General features: G+C 38.8%; 1 protein-coding gene across 1 annotated transcript in view; it reads left to right on the top strand.

Annotated features, from left to right (window-relative positions):
• Positions 1 to 15426, top strand: part of LOC111154043 (kinase D interacting substrate 220) — a 109420-nt gene that overhangs the window by 33222 nt on the left and 60772 nt on the right. The window contains exons 12-21 of the mRNA XM_022513397.1: positions 1527 to 1704; positions 5025 to 5189; positions 6423 to 6602; positions 7630 to 7795; positions 9807 to 9958; positions 10145 to 10434; positions 11170 to 11310; positions 12050 to 12293; positions 12458 to 12546; positions 13968 to 14112. Coding sequence (XP_022369105.1) covers positions 1527 to 1704; positions 5025 to 5189; positions 6423 to 6602; positions 7630 to 7795; positions 9807 to 9958; positions 10145 to 10434; positions 11170 to 11310; positions 12050 to 12293; positions 12458 to 12546; positions 13968 to 14112 — 1750 coding nt within the window. The remainder of the gene's footprint in view (positions 1 to 1526; positions 1705 to 5024; positions 5190 to 6422; positions 6603 to 7629; positions 7796 to 9806; positions 9959 to 10144; positions 10435 to 11169; positions 11311 to 12049; positions 12294 to 12457; positions 12547 to 13967; positions 14113 to 15426) is intronic.

Consider the following 15426-nt stretch of genomic DNA (forward strand, 5'->3'; position numbering starts at 1 on the left):
AGGATTTCATCCAGATACATTTCATAATGAGCATTAATGCTATTTTCACCTGGCCTCTCCCTGATCTCAGTTCTGCACACTGACTGAGTGTATTAATGTCTACCCTGCAATTTCAGAAACCTTGTGTCTGGCAGAAATTTCACAGGTGGTATTTCTACCTTCTCGCAGGTTTGGGGATAAGAGATGGGGTTCAGGTGGGGAAATGATGAAATCTGGTTAAGATGTGTTTTGTTTGAAGGCTGATGAGACATTCAGGAGGCATCGGGAAGTGTGGGACTAGACTTTGGGCAAGAAATCAAGCCTAGTGATGAGAATTTGGCACTTAAGTTACCAAGAGATAAGGATTGCATGGTGCAACTACGGTCATCAGTGGGAAGAAAGCTGAGATCAGAACTTAATTTTCTTATGGCACATATCACATTCTACTTTTTAAATTTGCATGTTTCTCTAATTTCTTCCTCTTATACTGTAAGCTGTGTAAGGTCAGGGACTGTTTTGTCTTCCATCTTTACGCACCCCGCACAGTGCATTATATAGAATGAGCTCAATATGTAGTTATTGTGCCATGTGCTCAGGATGGGGAAAGAGAATCTAGAAAAGGAAGAAGTAGACCCAAAGCAGAAGAGGAGAGTCAAAATCAAGGTAAGGTTGTGCCATCAAAGCTATAGGAAGAATACTGCAGGTCATTTTCATTTAGTGTTTTAGAGAGATCAGGGTAGGTGACAACTGAGAATTTGTTAACTTTTTGGGTCATTGTCTTCAAGAGAGATATTTTTGAAGTAAAAAGTGAAGGACACATTGCAGACCCAAGGTCTTTTTTTGTTTGTTTGTTTTTACATGTTTTCATTAGTGTTGGATGTTATTACTAATGTGATTGGGGATTCGAATTAGGGAAGAAGGTAGGTCGATGAGGGGAGAAGTGGAAGTTGAGGAGGGCAGAAGAGGTTGTATTGGCAAGAGATGGATAGATATGATACGAGGGACTCCAAGGAGAAAAGTGTAGGGCGAAGTTTAAGGGCTTCATATGATGGTGGCTGATTGGCAGAGGGTGTGGGAGCGGAGGAGATCATTCATGCTAGGTGGGACGGCAGTTTGGATTGTGACGCCTTCTAGGCAAATGCAGAAGAAAGTTGTACAGTAGAATTTAAATTAGTTGAGGAAAGTGGAGGGACATTGTGGACAATAAATACTTGGGTGACAAGTAGAGGTAGATCCGTGGCCTGGGAGGTGCTGCAAGGAGAAAGCCTGCTGCTTCTCCTTTAGTGAAGAATTCCTTTCATTCATTCTAGAGAAAGAATTCCTTTCCTTAATACCTAAGAAAGGCTAGGTGAGGAACTTGAGAAAAAGATTGCAGAGAAGTAGAAATAAAAATTCAGATTATTTATTCACTCTATTTTCACTCTACTTTCATGAAAAATATGAAAAGTTCAGATTTTTTCATTATTTTACAGAAACTTGAAAATTACTATTCTGTATATACTATATGTAGAGTATATGAAAGTTCCATTTTTCTGTCTGTTTTACAGAAAGGAGACACTCCTTTGCATATTGCTATTCGTGGCAGGAGTCGGAAACTGGCAGAACTTCTTTTAAGAAATCCCAAAGACGGGAGGTTACTATATAGGCCCAATAAAGCAGGCGAGACTCCTTACAACATTGACTGTAGCCATCAAAAAAGTATTTTAACTCAAATATTTGGAGCCAGTAAGTATTGGGTTTTGTTCCTGACTGAGCTTTTAAAAAATGAATGTTATATGAAAAACTAAGAAGCCAGTTTTTGCATTTATCACTTAACTGGGGATTATGGATGTTGAGAAAGTTATTGTTTTGCTGTGGAAAAATATTCCTTCCTGTCTCGATCCCTTCTGCATTGTCCTGTAGCATCTGAATGAGGTACGTCCAGAGTTATCCATCAACTTTTTTTTTTTTTTTTTTAATTTGACAGAGATAGAGAGCGCAAGTAGGCAGAGCGGCAGGCAGAGGGAGAGGGAGAAGCAGGCTGTCCACTGAGCAGGGAGCCCAATGTGGGGCTTGATCCCAGGCCCCTGGGATCATGACTTGAGCCGAAGGCAGCCACCTAAACCAGATAAAATTTTTGCCTCCTTTGAATACCTAAGCACTTGTGTTTACATTTCTTTTTTTAAATACTTCTTTTACTTGACCTTTTATTTTATTTCTTGTAGAATTTTTCTCCCAATTCCAAGTTCTTCAGATCAGGGACTCTTCTTTATGTCCTCTCTAACGTCTAGCATAATGCTTTGAATACTGTACTCAAAGAGTTTTTGATTGAGAAGAATGTGCATGAGTATATAATTATATGGGGTGTTTTGAAATACGGAACAATTTTCTGCTAGATTGAAAAAGAGTTATGTGAGTCTCACATACAACTACCAACAGGAGGTAGAATCCCACCACCTTCCAGTTGAGCTTCTTCCTTACAGGTGGTTTTTAAGTATGTTTCTTTTTTTTAATTTTTAATTTTAATTTTTTTATTAACATATAATGTATTATTTGCACCAGGGGTACAGGTCTGTGAATCTTCAGGCTTAACACATTTCACAGCACTCACCATAGCACATACCCTCCCCCATGTCCACAACCCAACCACCGTATCCCTACCCTGCCACCCCCGCAGCAATGCTCACAAACCCTTTGTTTTGTAGGATTAAGTATGCTTCTATTGTATTATGAGTTTTTGTATTTTAAAATATTTTTTCTAATTATAATATTAGTGCACACTCAAATTTCAGAAATGAAGACATGACTGTAGTAGAAAGCGCAAATTTTCCATTGTCCCCTATCTCTTAATTCGTAACTGTTTGAATGACCCTACAGGATTTTCTGTACATTTCTTAAAATGTTTTATACTGTATATACAGCTTTAAAAATTAATAATCAGGTCATACCATACTGTAAAAGTTTTTAATAATGAACTATACTTAAAAGCTAGTGGTACAGTTAAGCATCTTTGTAAATGTATTCATTAACTCTTGTTTTTAGGATTATTTCTTGGAATTCCCAGAAGTAGAATAGGCAAGTCAGTGGATGCTCATAGTTTTGGGAGACTTTCCCAACGGCTCCACCAGTTTCTTCTGCCTCAGACCACATGCTATTGTGCAGCTCCCCATGATGTGAATACTGGGTGCTGTAGCCTCCTTAAACTTTGCTAATCAGATCAATACGAGAAAAAAATCTCATGTAATTTGCATTATAAAATTGTTAGTTTGAGATCTTTTCATATATGTTCACATGATATTTATATTTTTGCCATTTTTCTCTTTGTATTCTTTGCCCATTTTTCTCTTGAGTTTTTGATATTTTTTTAAAAATTAATTTTAAGTGTCTTTATATGTTAGGGATATGGATCCTGGGTCCATCCTATATGTTGCACCCCTCCCCCCCAGCTTCTTCTTTGTTTATGGTGGTGGGTTTTTTTATTCCCTATCTAAAAGTTATGCCACTTTGTAGTAATTTGTTGGTCTTTTCCTGCAGTTCTGGCCTTAGTATTATATTGAGAAAGAAGGGCCTTCTCCACACAAAGATTAAAAAGTTTTTTCCCTAGTATTTTCTTTTCTTTTCTTTCTTTTTTTTTTTTTTTTAAAGTTTTTATTTACTTATTTGACAGAGAGAGAGGGATAACAAGTAGGCAGAGAGGCAGGCAGAGAGAGAGAGAGGAAGGGAAGCAGGCTCCCCGCTGAGCAGAGACCCTGATGCGGGTCTCCATCCCAGGACCCTGGGATCGTGACCTGAGCCAAGGGCAGAGGCTTCAACCCACTGAGCCACCCCGGTGCCCCTCCCTAGTATTTTCATCTAGTATTTTTATAGGGTTTTTTTACATTTAATTTTTTAATGTTTCAGAAACATTTTTTTAAGGTAAAAGATATATAGAGTTTTCATGTTATTTTTTTTTAAAATGGGTGGTTTGCCCCTCCCAGCACCACTTAACTAACTCCTCCCTTGCTGACTGGTGTGGAATGCCACTTGCACTAATATCTCGTGTTAGTCCTACAGTGCTTTCATTATCGTAGCTTTATAGTATGTTTTGATTTTCGTACAATGACAATGACTCTTTCTCTGTAGTCTTTTAAAATTTTCTCTCAGATATTCTTTTTTTTTTTTAAGATTTTATTTATTTATTAGACAGACAGAGATCACAAGTAGGCAGAGAGGCAGGCAGAGAGAGAGGAGGAAGCAGGCTCCCTGCTGAGCAGAGAGCCCGATGCGGGGCTCGATCCCAGGACCCTGGGATCATGACCTGAGCCGAAGGCAGAGGCTTTAACCCACTGAGCCACCCAGGCGCCCCCCTCTCTTAGATATTCTTATGTGTTCTTCTGCTTTTCAGTGTTGGAAAATTTCCCATAGATTTTGACTGGAGTTGTCTTAAAGTGATAAATTGATTTGGTGAGAATTACTGTCTCAAAGCCATTGAACCTTTCTGCCTGGAGTCTCTTTTTCTCCATTTACTATATTTTATTCTTCGGTAACATTTAATAGCTTTCTTTATGTAGTGAAGAAAGTTTTACATAGTAAGAAAGTATTTTACATAGTAAGTATATTATAGTAATACACATATAGTAGTATACATAGTAAGTATATTGCATAGTATTTTACGTAGTAAGAAAGTATTACATGTATTAATATCATTCCTATGTACTGGTTTATGTTTTAATCATATTTTATTGATTCTAAAATGTACATTGTTTCACATTTTAAACTTTCTGAAATTGGAATGTGTCTTACAGCTGATGGATAGGAGAGCATTGGGTCACAATTTGGCAACATGTTTTTTCTCTCTTGGTTATACATAATAACGATGCATCTTGCAATAAGTAGGCATCTTAAGTTCAGTGAAATATGGTGTTTAAGAATCAAGAATCTTTTAACCTATTTTTTCACACGCGTAACCGTTTAATGTAAGGGTTTTTTTTCTAATTAAATGACCAATTGATAACTGAGAATTGATGTTCCTTTTTAGTGGTAATGTCTGTTTTTAATGTGAGGATATGGCGTGTTTATAATTACAGGACACTTGTCTCCTACGGAAACAGACGGGGACATGCTCGGTTACGATTTGTATAGCAGCGCGCTAGCGGATATCCTCAGCGAGCCGACCATGCAGCCGCCCATCTGTGTGGGGCTGTACGCACAGTGGGGAAGTGGGAAATCCTTCTTACTCAAGAAACTAGAAGGTGAAGGGCATGTTTGTGCAAAGTCTGTATATATAACAAGGCTTCCTCTGGTGTTTTTTTCTGAAGTGAAGCAGGATAGATTTTCATGTATGAGTGTGTGTTGCATGGTTGACTAAATGGGATGTGCTACTCCTTCCTGTTGATCCTCCTCACAGTCATTTGAGTTCTCCTCCTACAACAAAGATCCAGTTGTGTTAGAACACTCTCAAGACCCCTTGGTAGCAGATTTTCTGCATGTGCTGTTTGTTGTTACTTTTAAATTTTAAGTAGACTCCACACCCAACAGGGGGTTTGAACTCAGGACCCCAAGATCAAGAGTTGCATGCTCCACTGACTGAGCCACCAGGCTCCCCGCATTTGCTGTTTATAATCATCCTGTCCAGAGCCCTTCCGAAACCTGTCACTTTGTATGGCATACCCAGCAGCACCGCCTCCCGGGTGTGCCCCGTGCTGCAGTTCCAGAGGGCTCTTGGCTCCTGCGAGAACAGACTAGGTCCTTTTCCTGAGTTGCTCCCTTTGTTAGGAACTTCCTAGACAGCACCTCCCACTGCCACTTTGATTGGCAAAATCTTATTCGTTCTAAAGGGACAGGTTTCAATATTGCCTGTAAAGTTTTAACCAAGTTTTGTTGAAAGAATGACTTGTTCAGGGCTCATCTGGGCTCAGCCCACACGTTTAAGAGCCGTGATTCTCAAATGTGATTGCAGGGAGAAGGGGTGAGGAGGCATGCTACAGAGGCAGGGTGGTCATGTGTAGGTTGAAGACACATAGCAAAGTCATGTGTTCCAGTTTGTGTGTGGAAACAATACCTTGTTGTTTATATAATACAAACCACAAAAAATAACAGCATCTTGACAGATGGGAAGATATGGAAAAGGATTTGTGTGTCCTCGGTATGAAGCAAGAGAGTGAGTAAAACGGGTGGGTGAACCCCTAGAGAACGAAGTTGGGATGTTTGTCTAAAGAGAACATTGGCTAAAATGATGAAGTAGCAACATTCCATCTAGGGCCTCAGTAAGTGCTCAGTAAATGTTTATGTTGAAAGTTTCAGATTGAGTTAGAAGTTGTATTCTCAAAGACTTGGGAGAAGAAAACCAAAACTACACCTGAAACTAATATTACATTGTATGTTAACTAACTGGAATTTAAATAAAAACTTGGAGGGGGAAAAAAAGTTGTTGTATTGCTTAAAAAAAAAAAAAAAGGATTAAGGTTTTCCCGTTTCTCTTTCAGATGAAATGAAGACTTTTGCAGGACAACAGATTGAGCCTCTTTTTCAGTTCTCCTGGCTCATAGTGTTTCTGACCTTGCTGCTTTGTGGGGGGCTTGGTTTACTGTTTGCTTTCACTGTCGACCTGAATCTTGGAATAGCAGTATCATTGAGCTTCTTGGCGCTCTTATACATATTTTTTGGTAAGTTTTGCTTTTTATTTTTTTCAAAAAATAAAGACGATGTTAAATACTTCTTGTTTTATTTAAAATATTATCTTAATATTTTATATTTATGTATCTATATTTATAAAATATAAAATATTATCTATATCTCTCCCGTAAGTGATTTTCATATTTTATTACAAGAGTTTCATAATCTTTTTGCTATTTTGTAAGTTGGCCTAGAGGAACATTGTTCACAGTCTGGCTAGAATAGCTTTAAACACTGGCGTACTGCTCGTTAATATTGAAATAGAACTCTAATTTATTATACTCACTTTTTTATATGTTAATGATTTACTATATTTAGGTCTTTTTTGAAAGTAAGTCTTCATAGCCGTCAGTGGGATGCTGTTGGGCATTTTGATCATCCCTATGATCTTCATTTTACTTAAAAGCAAAGTAAAAAACATCAGTTATAGTCCCGTTCTTAGAGGATATCTTCAGTCATAGCAGAGGAAATAGATTCACTATTGGAGGAACTGGTGACTTCAACAGGTGCAAAAAGTGACAAACCCAAAATTATTTATTTATATTTGAGCCTGAACTAAGTCATATGTTTCTGTTTAAGGCATTATCTTTCTCATTGTGTTTCTTACATCACATTTTAGTTAGTTTACTTTCTTTTTTTTTTAAAGATTTTACTTATTTATTTGACAGAGAGAGATCACAAGTAGGCAGAGAGGCAGGCGGGGGTGGGGGCAGGCTCCCACTGAGCAGAGAGAGCCCGATGTGGGGCTCGATCCCAGGCCCCGAGATCGTGATCTGAGCTGAAGGCAGAGGCCTTAACCCACTGAGCCACCCAGGCGCCCGTTAGTTTACTTTCTACACGCATTCTCCGTGTTGGTGAATAAGCTGAGGAATTCTTTGAGGAATAGCTAGGAAATAGCATGGAACCAGGGAAAGTCATTCAAGCCTGCCTCTCAGTACTTAATATTTGCCAGTGTGAGAAAAGAGGCTGCTTGGGTCATGATTGTTTTGAATAATTTTTTTAAACTGTGCATTTCAGTTGTCATTTACTTTGGTGGACGAAGGGAAGGAGAGAGTTGGAATTGGGCCTGGGTCCTCAGCACTAGATTGGCAAGACATATTGGATATTTGGAACTCCTCCTCAAATTGATGTTTGTAAACCCACCTGAACTGCCAGAGCAGACCACTAAAGCTTTACCTGTGAGGTAAGTTGGTCCCTTTGACAGAAGTAGCTTTTTGTAAGATGAAGCAAAAATAAAGTTTATAATGCTTTCTCAGTGTACGTTCCAGAAAAATATTGGTTTCTTTTTTTTTAGATTTTATTTATTTGTCAGAGAGAGAGAGAGATAGCACGCGCACACAAGCAGGGGGAACGGCAGGCAGAGGGAGAGGGAGAAGCACATTCCCATCAAGCAAGAGTCCCATGAGCTTCTCATGGGACTCAATCCCAAGACCCTGGGATCATGACCCAAGCCAAAGGCAGATGCTTAACCGACTGAGCCACCCAGGCATCCCAAGGCATTTTTCTTAAACTTCATATATGAGAAATAAAATAACATATCCTGGTTAAATAGATTTGAGAAATCACTTTATATTATATCTTCCTCTTGTACGTAAAAGGAACAAAGACACCTCTCCCTAAAAAATTCTGGTTAACTTTGATTTACCAAATTTGATCTGAGCATATCCCACCCTGCCATGACACGACACCTTTTCCATCCTTTGGGAACACTTTGAAGAGAACACAGGATATAGAATGGGGTCCTGGCATCCCCTTGCATTAGCCTGTAATCTTGGCTACTGAGCATGCCCTCTGAGATGCTTTTTCCTCGCCCGTGGAAATAAATTGACTTGCCTATCTAAAATTATCATTAATGTCAAATAGGAAATGTATGAGAAAATAGTTCAGAAAAGGTGAAAAACATATATGTCAAGAATAAAGGAAAGGTAGAGGGCTCCAGAGGAACATCAAGTGAAAAACAATTGAAAGCAAGAGGAATTCAGTAGAAATTAGCAAGATAGTTAAATGCATACTAATGATTAAGAATTTTAAAATTATTAAAGATAAAATGTGTAACTTAAGTTGAAAATAAATAAGCCAAACCAGATGAAACATCAAAACTATGAATATAAGAGATAAAAATAAAAATAAAAACTTAAATAATTAGCATATATGATTAAATATTAGAAGGATTTACAAGTGAAAAGATAAAATGAAAAAGTTAAGAAAACATGCAGAGTAGAATAAAATAATTGAGGGAAATATTTTCACAGAAAATTTATTTTAAATTAATGACACGGTATTTCAAAAAAAGAACAATTAAAATAGCATAAATTGTGCCTGGGTGGCTCAGTGGATTAAAGCCTCTGCCTTTGGCTCAGGTCATGATCCCAGAGTCCTGGGATCGAGCCCTGCATCAGGCTGTCTGCTCAGCAGGGAGCCTACTTCCTCCTCTCTCTGTACCTGCCTCTCTGCCTACTTGTGATCTCTGTCTGTCAAATAAATAAATAAAATCTAAAAAAAAAAATAGCATAAGTCAAGGTCACACAACAGAGTATAGTGTGGTCCTGGACTGTATTTTGAAAACAGTGCTTTTACATACCATTGAGATGAGCATTTAGTTTACGGATGGAAGGGGAGAAAGGAGCAAATGCAGAAGTCCTACCCATTCAGAGAATCAGGATACAAATGATTCAGTTATCTCAAAGATAACCTGAAAAGAATCTTTTACACCTCATTTCTAAATCCTTACTAAATGTTTAAGCTATAAATAAAACATTCTAAAACTTGAGTTTTCAAATGGCCTTAAATTCTTAATGACTGTAGTATCCTGTCAGCGTTCTGATCTCTTGGTTGGTGCCTCACACACTTCGCTGCGTGGCTCTTTCAGTCACTGTGCCATCGGCCACTGCAGGTGGCCGATGCCTTGCCTGAGCTCTGCCGCCATGTTTTACCACTCTGCTTTTCATCAGTTAACTTCATACAACTCTGCTGCATTTCACTTGTGTTATTGCCTTTTCCTAAGACAAGTATGTCTGATACTAGAAGTGGGAGGAACCTAGTTACAAATTCTTTTCCCTCTTCAGAACTTCAATGACAATATTTTAAAAGAGACTTTAAGAAAATGTAGTCACATGATACAGAGATGACATAAGTGGAAATTACTTATTTCTTTAGATATCTGAGTAACACTTTATCCCCCCTTTCCCCCCAAGGTTTTTGTTCACCGATTACAACAGGCTGTCCAGTGTAGGTGGAGAAACATCGATGGCTGAAATGATCGCGACTCTCTCGGATGCCTGTGAGAGAGAGTTTGGCTTTTTGGCGACCAGGCTCTTTCGAGTATTCAAGACTGAAGATTCGCAGGGTAGGCCTTCCTTACTCCTCCTCCTCTGTGTGCATGTGTAGGGGATGAGGATGGGATGGATATTCAGTGCACTTCTGTGAAAACATGAATTGAGTGTTAGAAATTCATATGCCATGACTGTCATGTTTATGGTCTTCTAGATACTTGGTATGTAAGTAATTGGTAAAACCATTTTCTGTCTTACAGGCAAAAAGAAATGGAAAAAGACCTGTTGCCTGCCATCCTTTGTCATCTTCCTTTTTATCTTCGGCTGCATTATTGCTGGAATTACTCTCCTGGCTATCTTCAGAGTCGACCCGAAACATCTGACGGTGAATGCTGTCCTCATATCAATCGCATCAATAGTGGGATTGGCCTTCGTGCTGAACTGCCGTACGTGGTGGCAGGTGCTGGACTCTCTCCTGAATTCTCAGAGGAAACGCCTCCATAATGCTGCCTCCAAACTGCACAAACTAAAAAGTGAAGGATTCATGAAGGTAAGCACTCACGGATCATTAGGAAGTAACTGAATGTGAGTATGCCACCATGACCTTGATGGTGGGGCTTTAGGGCGTGGACTCTGTCAATGTTACAGTGTTGCATTTGTTTTTAGTTTTAGACCACATTTGCCCTTTGGAAATGTATGTTTGAAGTGGGAAAAATTAAAACAATACAGGTTTTTATAAAATAGACTTTTATAAGGTATTCCTAGGAGTTAGGAGATTGTTCCACAGGTCATCACCACCTACCTAATAACACTGGGTTTCCTGCCTGATAAGATAGGCTCCTCAGTAGAGATGGCACATTAAACCACTAAAACATATAAAATAGGACTGTACTTTTAGATTCAAAAGGGACTTCATAGAATATCTATAGCCCCTTTCCTTTGATCAAGGTCACAGGCCATCGGGAGCCAACTGTAAAGTGGTGTTTGAATTTGCATTCAGTGACTTTCAGAGCATGTGATCTCGGCAAATAAGTCACTCAGCCTAGTGTGTCCTTTTGAAGTGGTTATGACTGTGGCTACCTCATTATAAGGGTAAAGGGCTCTAATTTATGTAAAGTCACTTTATAAATTGTGAAGCACTCACCGCAGTTTTACATGGGACCAGAACTGGCTGTGAGGACTTGGGATTTCTTTTCTTCCCGTTAGATGAGATTCTGTCAGGCTTTTTAAGAAATGTGCTTCAATTTCTTACATCTTCAGTGCTTCTGTCCTTTCTGTTGTGCAGGTTCTTAAGTGTGAAGTAGAGTTGATGGCCAGGATGGCAAAAACCATTGACAGTTTCACTCAGAATCAGACAAGGCTGGTGGTGATCATTGATGGACTGGACGCCTGCGAGCAGGACAAAGTACTCCAGATGCTGGACACTGTATGTCTTAGCCATCCTGAAACTTACATTTGTCACATGTGGCAGCCGAGAGGAATGACTTGTGAATTTCTCAAGTGGAATTTGAATAGTACTTTTTCTTTCGTAAAACCAACCATTTTTTTTTTAAGTGCAAAAGCATAACAGGAGTAAATGTCTCATCACAAACAGATTTAAACAATTTTAGCCCAATGGCTGTGTGAGCAAATGAACAGAGTAGCTCTAAAGTCCATGGTGTGACTCCAGCTTTCTTTTGCAGATGATTATGGTTAGAATCAGAGGCAACGGTAGGGAACCCCCAGAATCTGTAGTTTTTGTTGAAGTCGGGGTACATCAGTGGCTCTCTGTGAGGCATGGTAAAGCAGTAGTGTGTAGCTGTGGAGAGACACCAGTGTGCCCAGCGCCTCATGTCTGCTCACAAATATGTCTGTGTGTGTTGATCTTTCCTTTTATGTAGGCTACAAATATCTCAGAATAGGACAGGGTTAATTGTTTTCTGTGGAGGTTTTATCACAGTTTTAATCACAGTTAGGTTTTATCACAGTTAGGTGATGAAAAATTGTCAGATGGTGAACAACCAGATTGAGACCTTAATGAAATTTATTTTCATATGAAATATATTTTGAAAAAAGTAATATTTAAAAAATATAGTCGCCAAAGGATAATATGGATTTTGAGAGGCTCTTTGTTGTTTTGGATAATTTGAACTTTGTATCATAAGTACACATTTTTTCTACCACAGGTCCGAGTTCTGTTTTCAAAAGGCCCCTTCATTGCCATTTTTGCAAGTGATCCACATATTATCATAAAGGCAATTAACCAGAACCTCAACAGTGTGCTTCGTGATTCAAATATAAACGGACACGACTATATGCGCAATATAGTTCACTTACCTGTTTTTCTTAATAGTCGTGGACTCAGCAATGCAAGAAAATTTCTTGTGACTTCAACGACAAATGGGGACATTCCGTGCCCAGATACTGCAGGTAAAGAGTCAGTTCCGCGGGCACTTCGGTTTGAAATAGTTATGTAATGTTTTACGGTGACTCACCTTTTACCTTGAAAAATACTGTTGGTATTTCACTTCTCTTTATATGTCATGTACGACAGAATTTTAATACAGTGGTGCTCTCTCGACAAATTCTTTAAGGGACCCAGGAAGATGCTGACAGAAGAGTTTCACAGAACAGCCTTGGAGAGATGACTAAACTCGGTAGCAGAACAGCCCTGAACAGACGGGTAAGCTGCCCCTTGTTCTGAGCCACGTGTTCTTGTGCTGCTGTTCAAGTAGAGCGAAGGTGATGCTACTTAAATATAAGCTGCTGTAGATGCTGCATTAAGTTCATCCAATATATTTTATTACTGAATTTACTTTTGGCTTCAGATGGCTTTTTAGGAACTACGTGAGCCTGGAGCCCATAGCAACTGTGGATTGCACGGTTGTCCCCCTCCTCTCCTGGCCTGTTCCCGGGCACCCTGCCTCAGAGCAGCCGAATTAGGCTCTCTGCGAGTGAGATTTTAAAGCTCTCCAGAGGATGTCATCCAGGGTGGAGAAGCCCCATATCCATTCCAGGTCAGGTTGTACCCATTCCAGGTGCCCATTGCCACCAGACTATAGCGGGGAAAGAGGCTCATGGTATGAGAAGAGCTCCGTGCGCTTCCTGCTGACCTTCGTCCCTCCCTGATGTCTGTGAGCTCCGTCCCTTTCTTTTACACCCACGCAGTGATTTTGTGTCCTGCCCGGCCATCTGAGTTTCTCCTCGAACACTCAGGTTTTCCCTGCCCTACCCCACTCTTAGAACCCTGTTTTGTACATAGATCGAGGGCATGTTACAAGATAGGGAGATATCCACTTGACGGTACGGGACGGTGAGAGTGCCACTTAACGCTGGGCTGGCACTGGCACTCTTTTCTTTTTCTGGTTTGCTACCATTACGTTTGAGACATTTTATACGTGTTTTCAGTGACATTTTGATGTTTTGATTTTATGTCTCTAACGTGCACAAGTATGAATGCAAAATTATTATGAAAGACAATTGATAATACTAAATTAGGAGGGTATCATTTCCCATTTCGAATTTGTCTCTTAGTAGTCTGGCCTCTTGGGCTCCCTGTGCTTGCATCCACCATGACTTCAGAGGAGAACTCGCCTTTGTTGTGCCTGTTCTTCTTCCGACTAGAAGGGGTGCCTCTAATTCTTACCCATATGTAAGCGTAGTTGTCATACATTTAAAAATCACCTAAACATCAAAATGCTGAATCCTTGAAATAAAGAGTTTATGTACTCTATTATTTCAGGGTCCCTCTGATATTGGAACTCCTATAAGAGTTTGACCTGAATTCTCTACCAAATTTTGCTTATTTATAATCCTCAAGGCATTTAGCTTTCTCTACCTGTACAGCAATAAATCAAAATACATCTGAAGTTAAACCACACCATTGGATGCAGTTGCTGCTAATACTACCTTATAACTGCTCTGTAAAGATCTGCCTCCGGGAATAACAGTAATAATGCCTATTATTGTTATATAATCTTCCTCTTTGACTAACATTTTGGATTGTTTTTGTTGTCATCATAAACATACCATAACTTCTCAAAAAGCCCTAAGTTCTCAGACTTGAAGTATTGGTTCATTCTCATTGTTCTTAAACTCTTTCAGGATACTTACCGGAGAAGGCAGATGCAGCGGACCATTACTCGGCAGATGTCCTTTGATCTTACAAAACTGCTGGTTACCGAGGACTGGTTCAGTGACATAAGTCCTCAGACCATGAGAAGGTTACTTAATATTGTTTCTGTGACAGGTAACTTCTTATAGTAGATAATAAACTTGATCACATTAGGAAAGCAATTCAGTTTCAGAAACAAAAGGATGTACTGTGTTCGTAACGTTTGTACTGCTGTGTACCACTTTTATTTGCATTAAGTATATCTAATAAAACCTACATTAGTTTTGACGATGAAAATCAACCATCGGTTGTACACTATTATTTTTAAAACTCGATGACTTAAAAAATCTTTTATTTCACCTCAGGTTTTTCTCTTTGTATAAAGATAATTTTATGCTAATTTGTATGACTGAGTATAATTAACTTATAATTTAAAATGTTGACATTCAGATTTTATACACCGCTATTGTTTCAGTTTTCAAATGACAGATTTTTTTCTTTTTTATTGGGTTAAGTAAAATACACAACAAAATTTACTGTCTTAACCATATTCAAGGGCACAGTCTGGTAGGATTAAATGGATTCACACTGTTGTGTGGCCATCACTACCACCTATCCCCATAATTCTCTCTGTCTTGTAAAACTGAAACTCTGTACCCATTATATCATAATTCCCCTTTCTCCCCTCCCTCAATGCCTTGCAACCACTGTTTTATTTTCTGTCTCTACAGAATATTACTATGCTAAGTACCTCATATAAGTGGAACCATATAGTATTTATCTTTTTGTGACTGGCTTATTTCACTTAACATAATGTGTTCAAGGTTCATGTTGTAGCATGCAGAATTTCTTTCCTTTTAAAGAATGAGTAGTATTCTGTTGTATGCATATATCACATTTTGGCTTAACCATTCATTTGTTGATGGACATGTGGGTTGCTTCCATATTTTAGATCTTGTGAATAATGCTGCAGTGAACATGAGTGCATCTTAATATTTTCCATGACCATGATTTCAGTTCTTTTGGATATATACTCAGAAATGGAGTTGCTGGGTATTTCTATTTTTGAATTTTTTGAGGAACCTTAATTCTGTTTTCCATGGCTCCACCATTTTACATTCCTACCAACCATGCACAAAGGTTCCATTTTCTCTACATCCTCGCCAACACTTGTTTCTTTCTATTTTTTTGATAGTAGCCATCCTATTAGGTGAGAGGTAGTATCTCATTGTCGATTGGATTTGCGTTTTCCTAGTGATTGGTGCTGTTGAGCATCTTTTCATATACTTATTGGCCATTCCTGTATCTTCTTTGGAGAAATGTTTATCTAAGTCCTTTGTCCATTTTTGGATAGAGTTGTTTGGGTTTTTTATTGTTGAGTTTTAGAAGTTCCCTCTATTGTGGGTATTAATTCCTTGCCATATACATGATTTGCAGATGTTTTCTCCC

The sequence above is a fragment of the Enhydra lutris genome, unplaced genomic scaffold, assembly GCF_002288905.1.
Source record: "Enhydra lutris kenyoni isolate GAN:26980312 unplaced genomic scaffold, ASM228890v2 scaffoldscaffold35, whole genome shotgun sequence".
Taxonomy (NCBI): domain Eukaryota; kingdom Metazoa; phylum Chordata; class Mammalia; order Carnivora; family Mustelidae; genus Enhydra; species Enhydra lutris.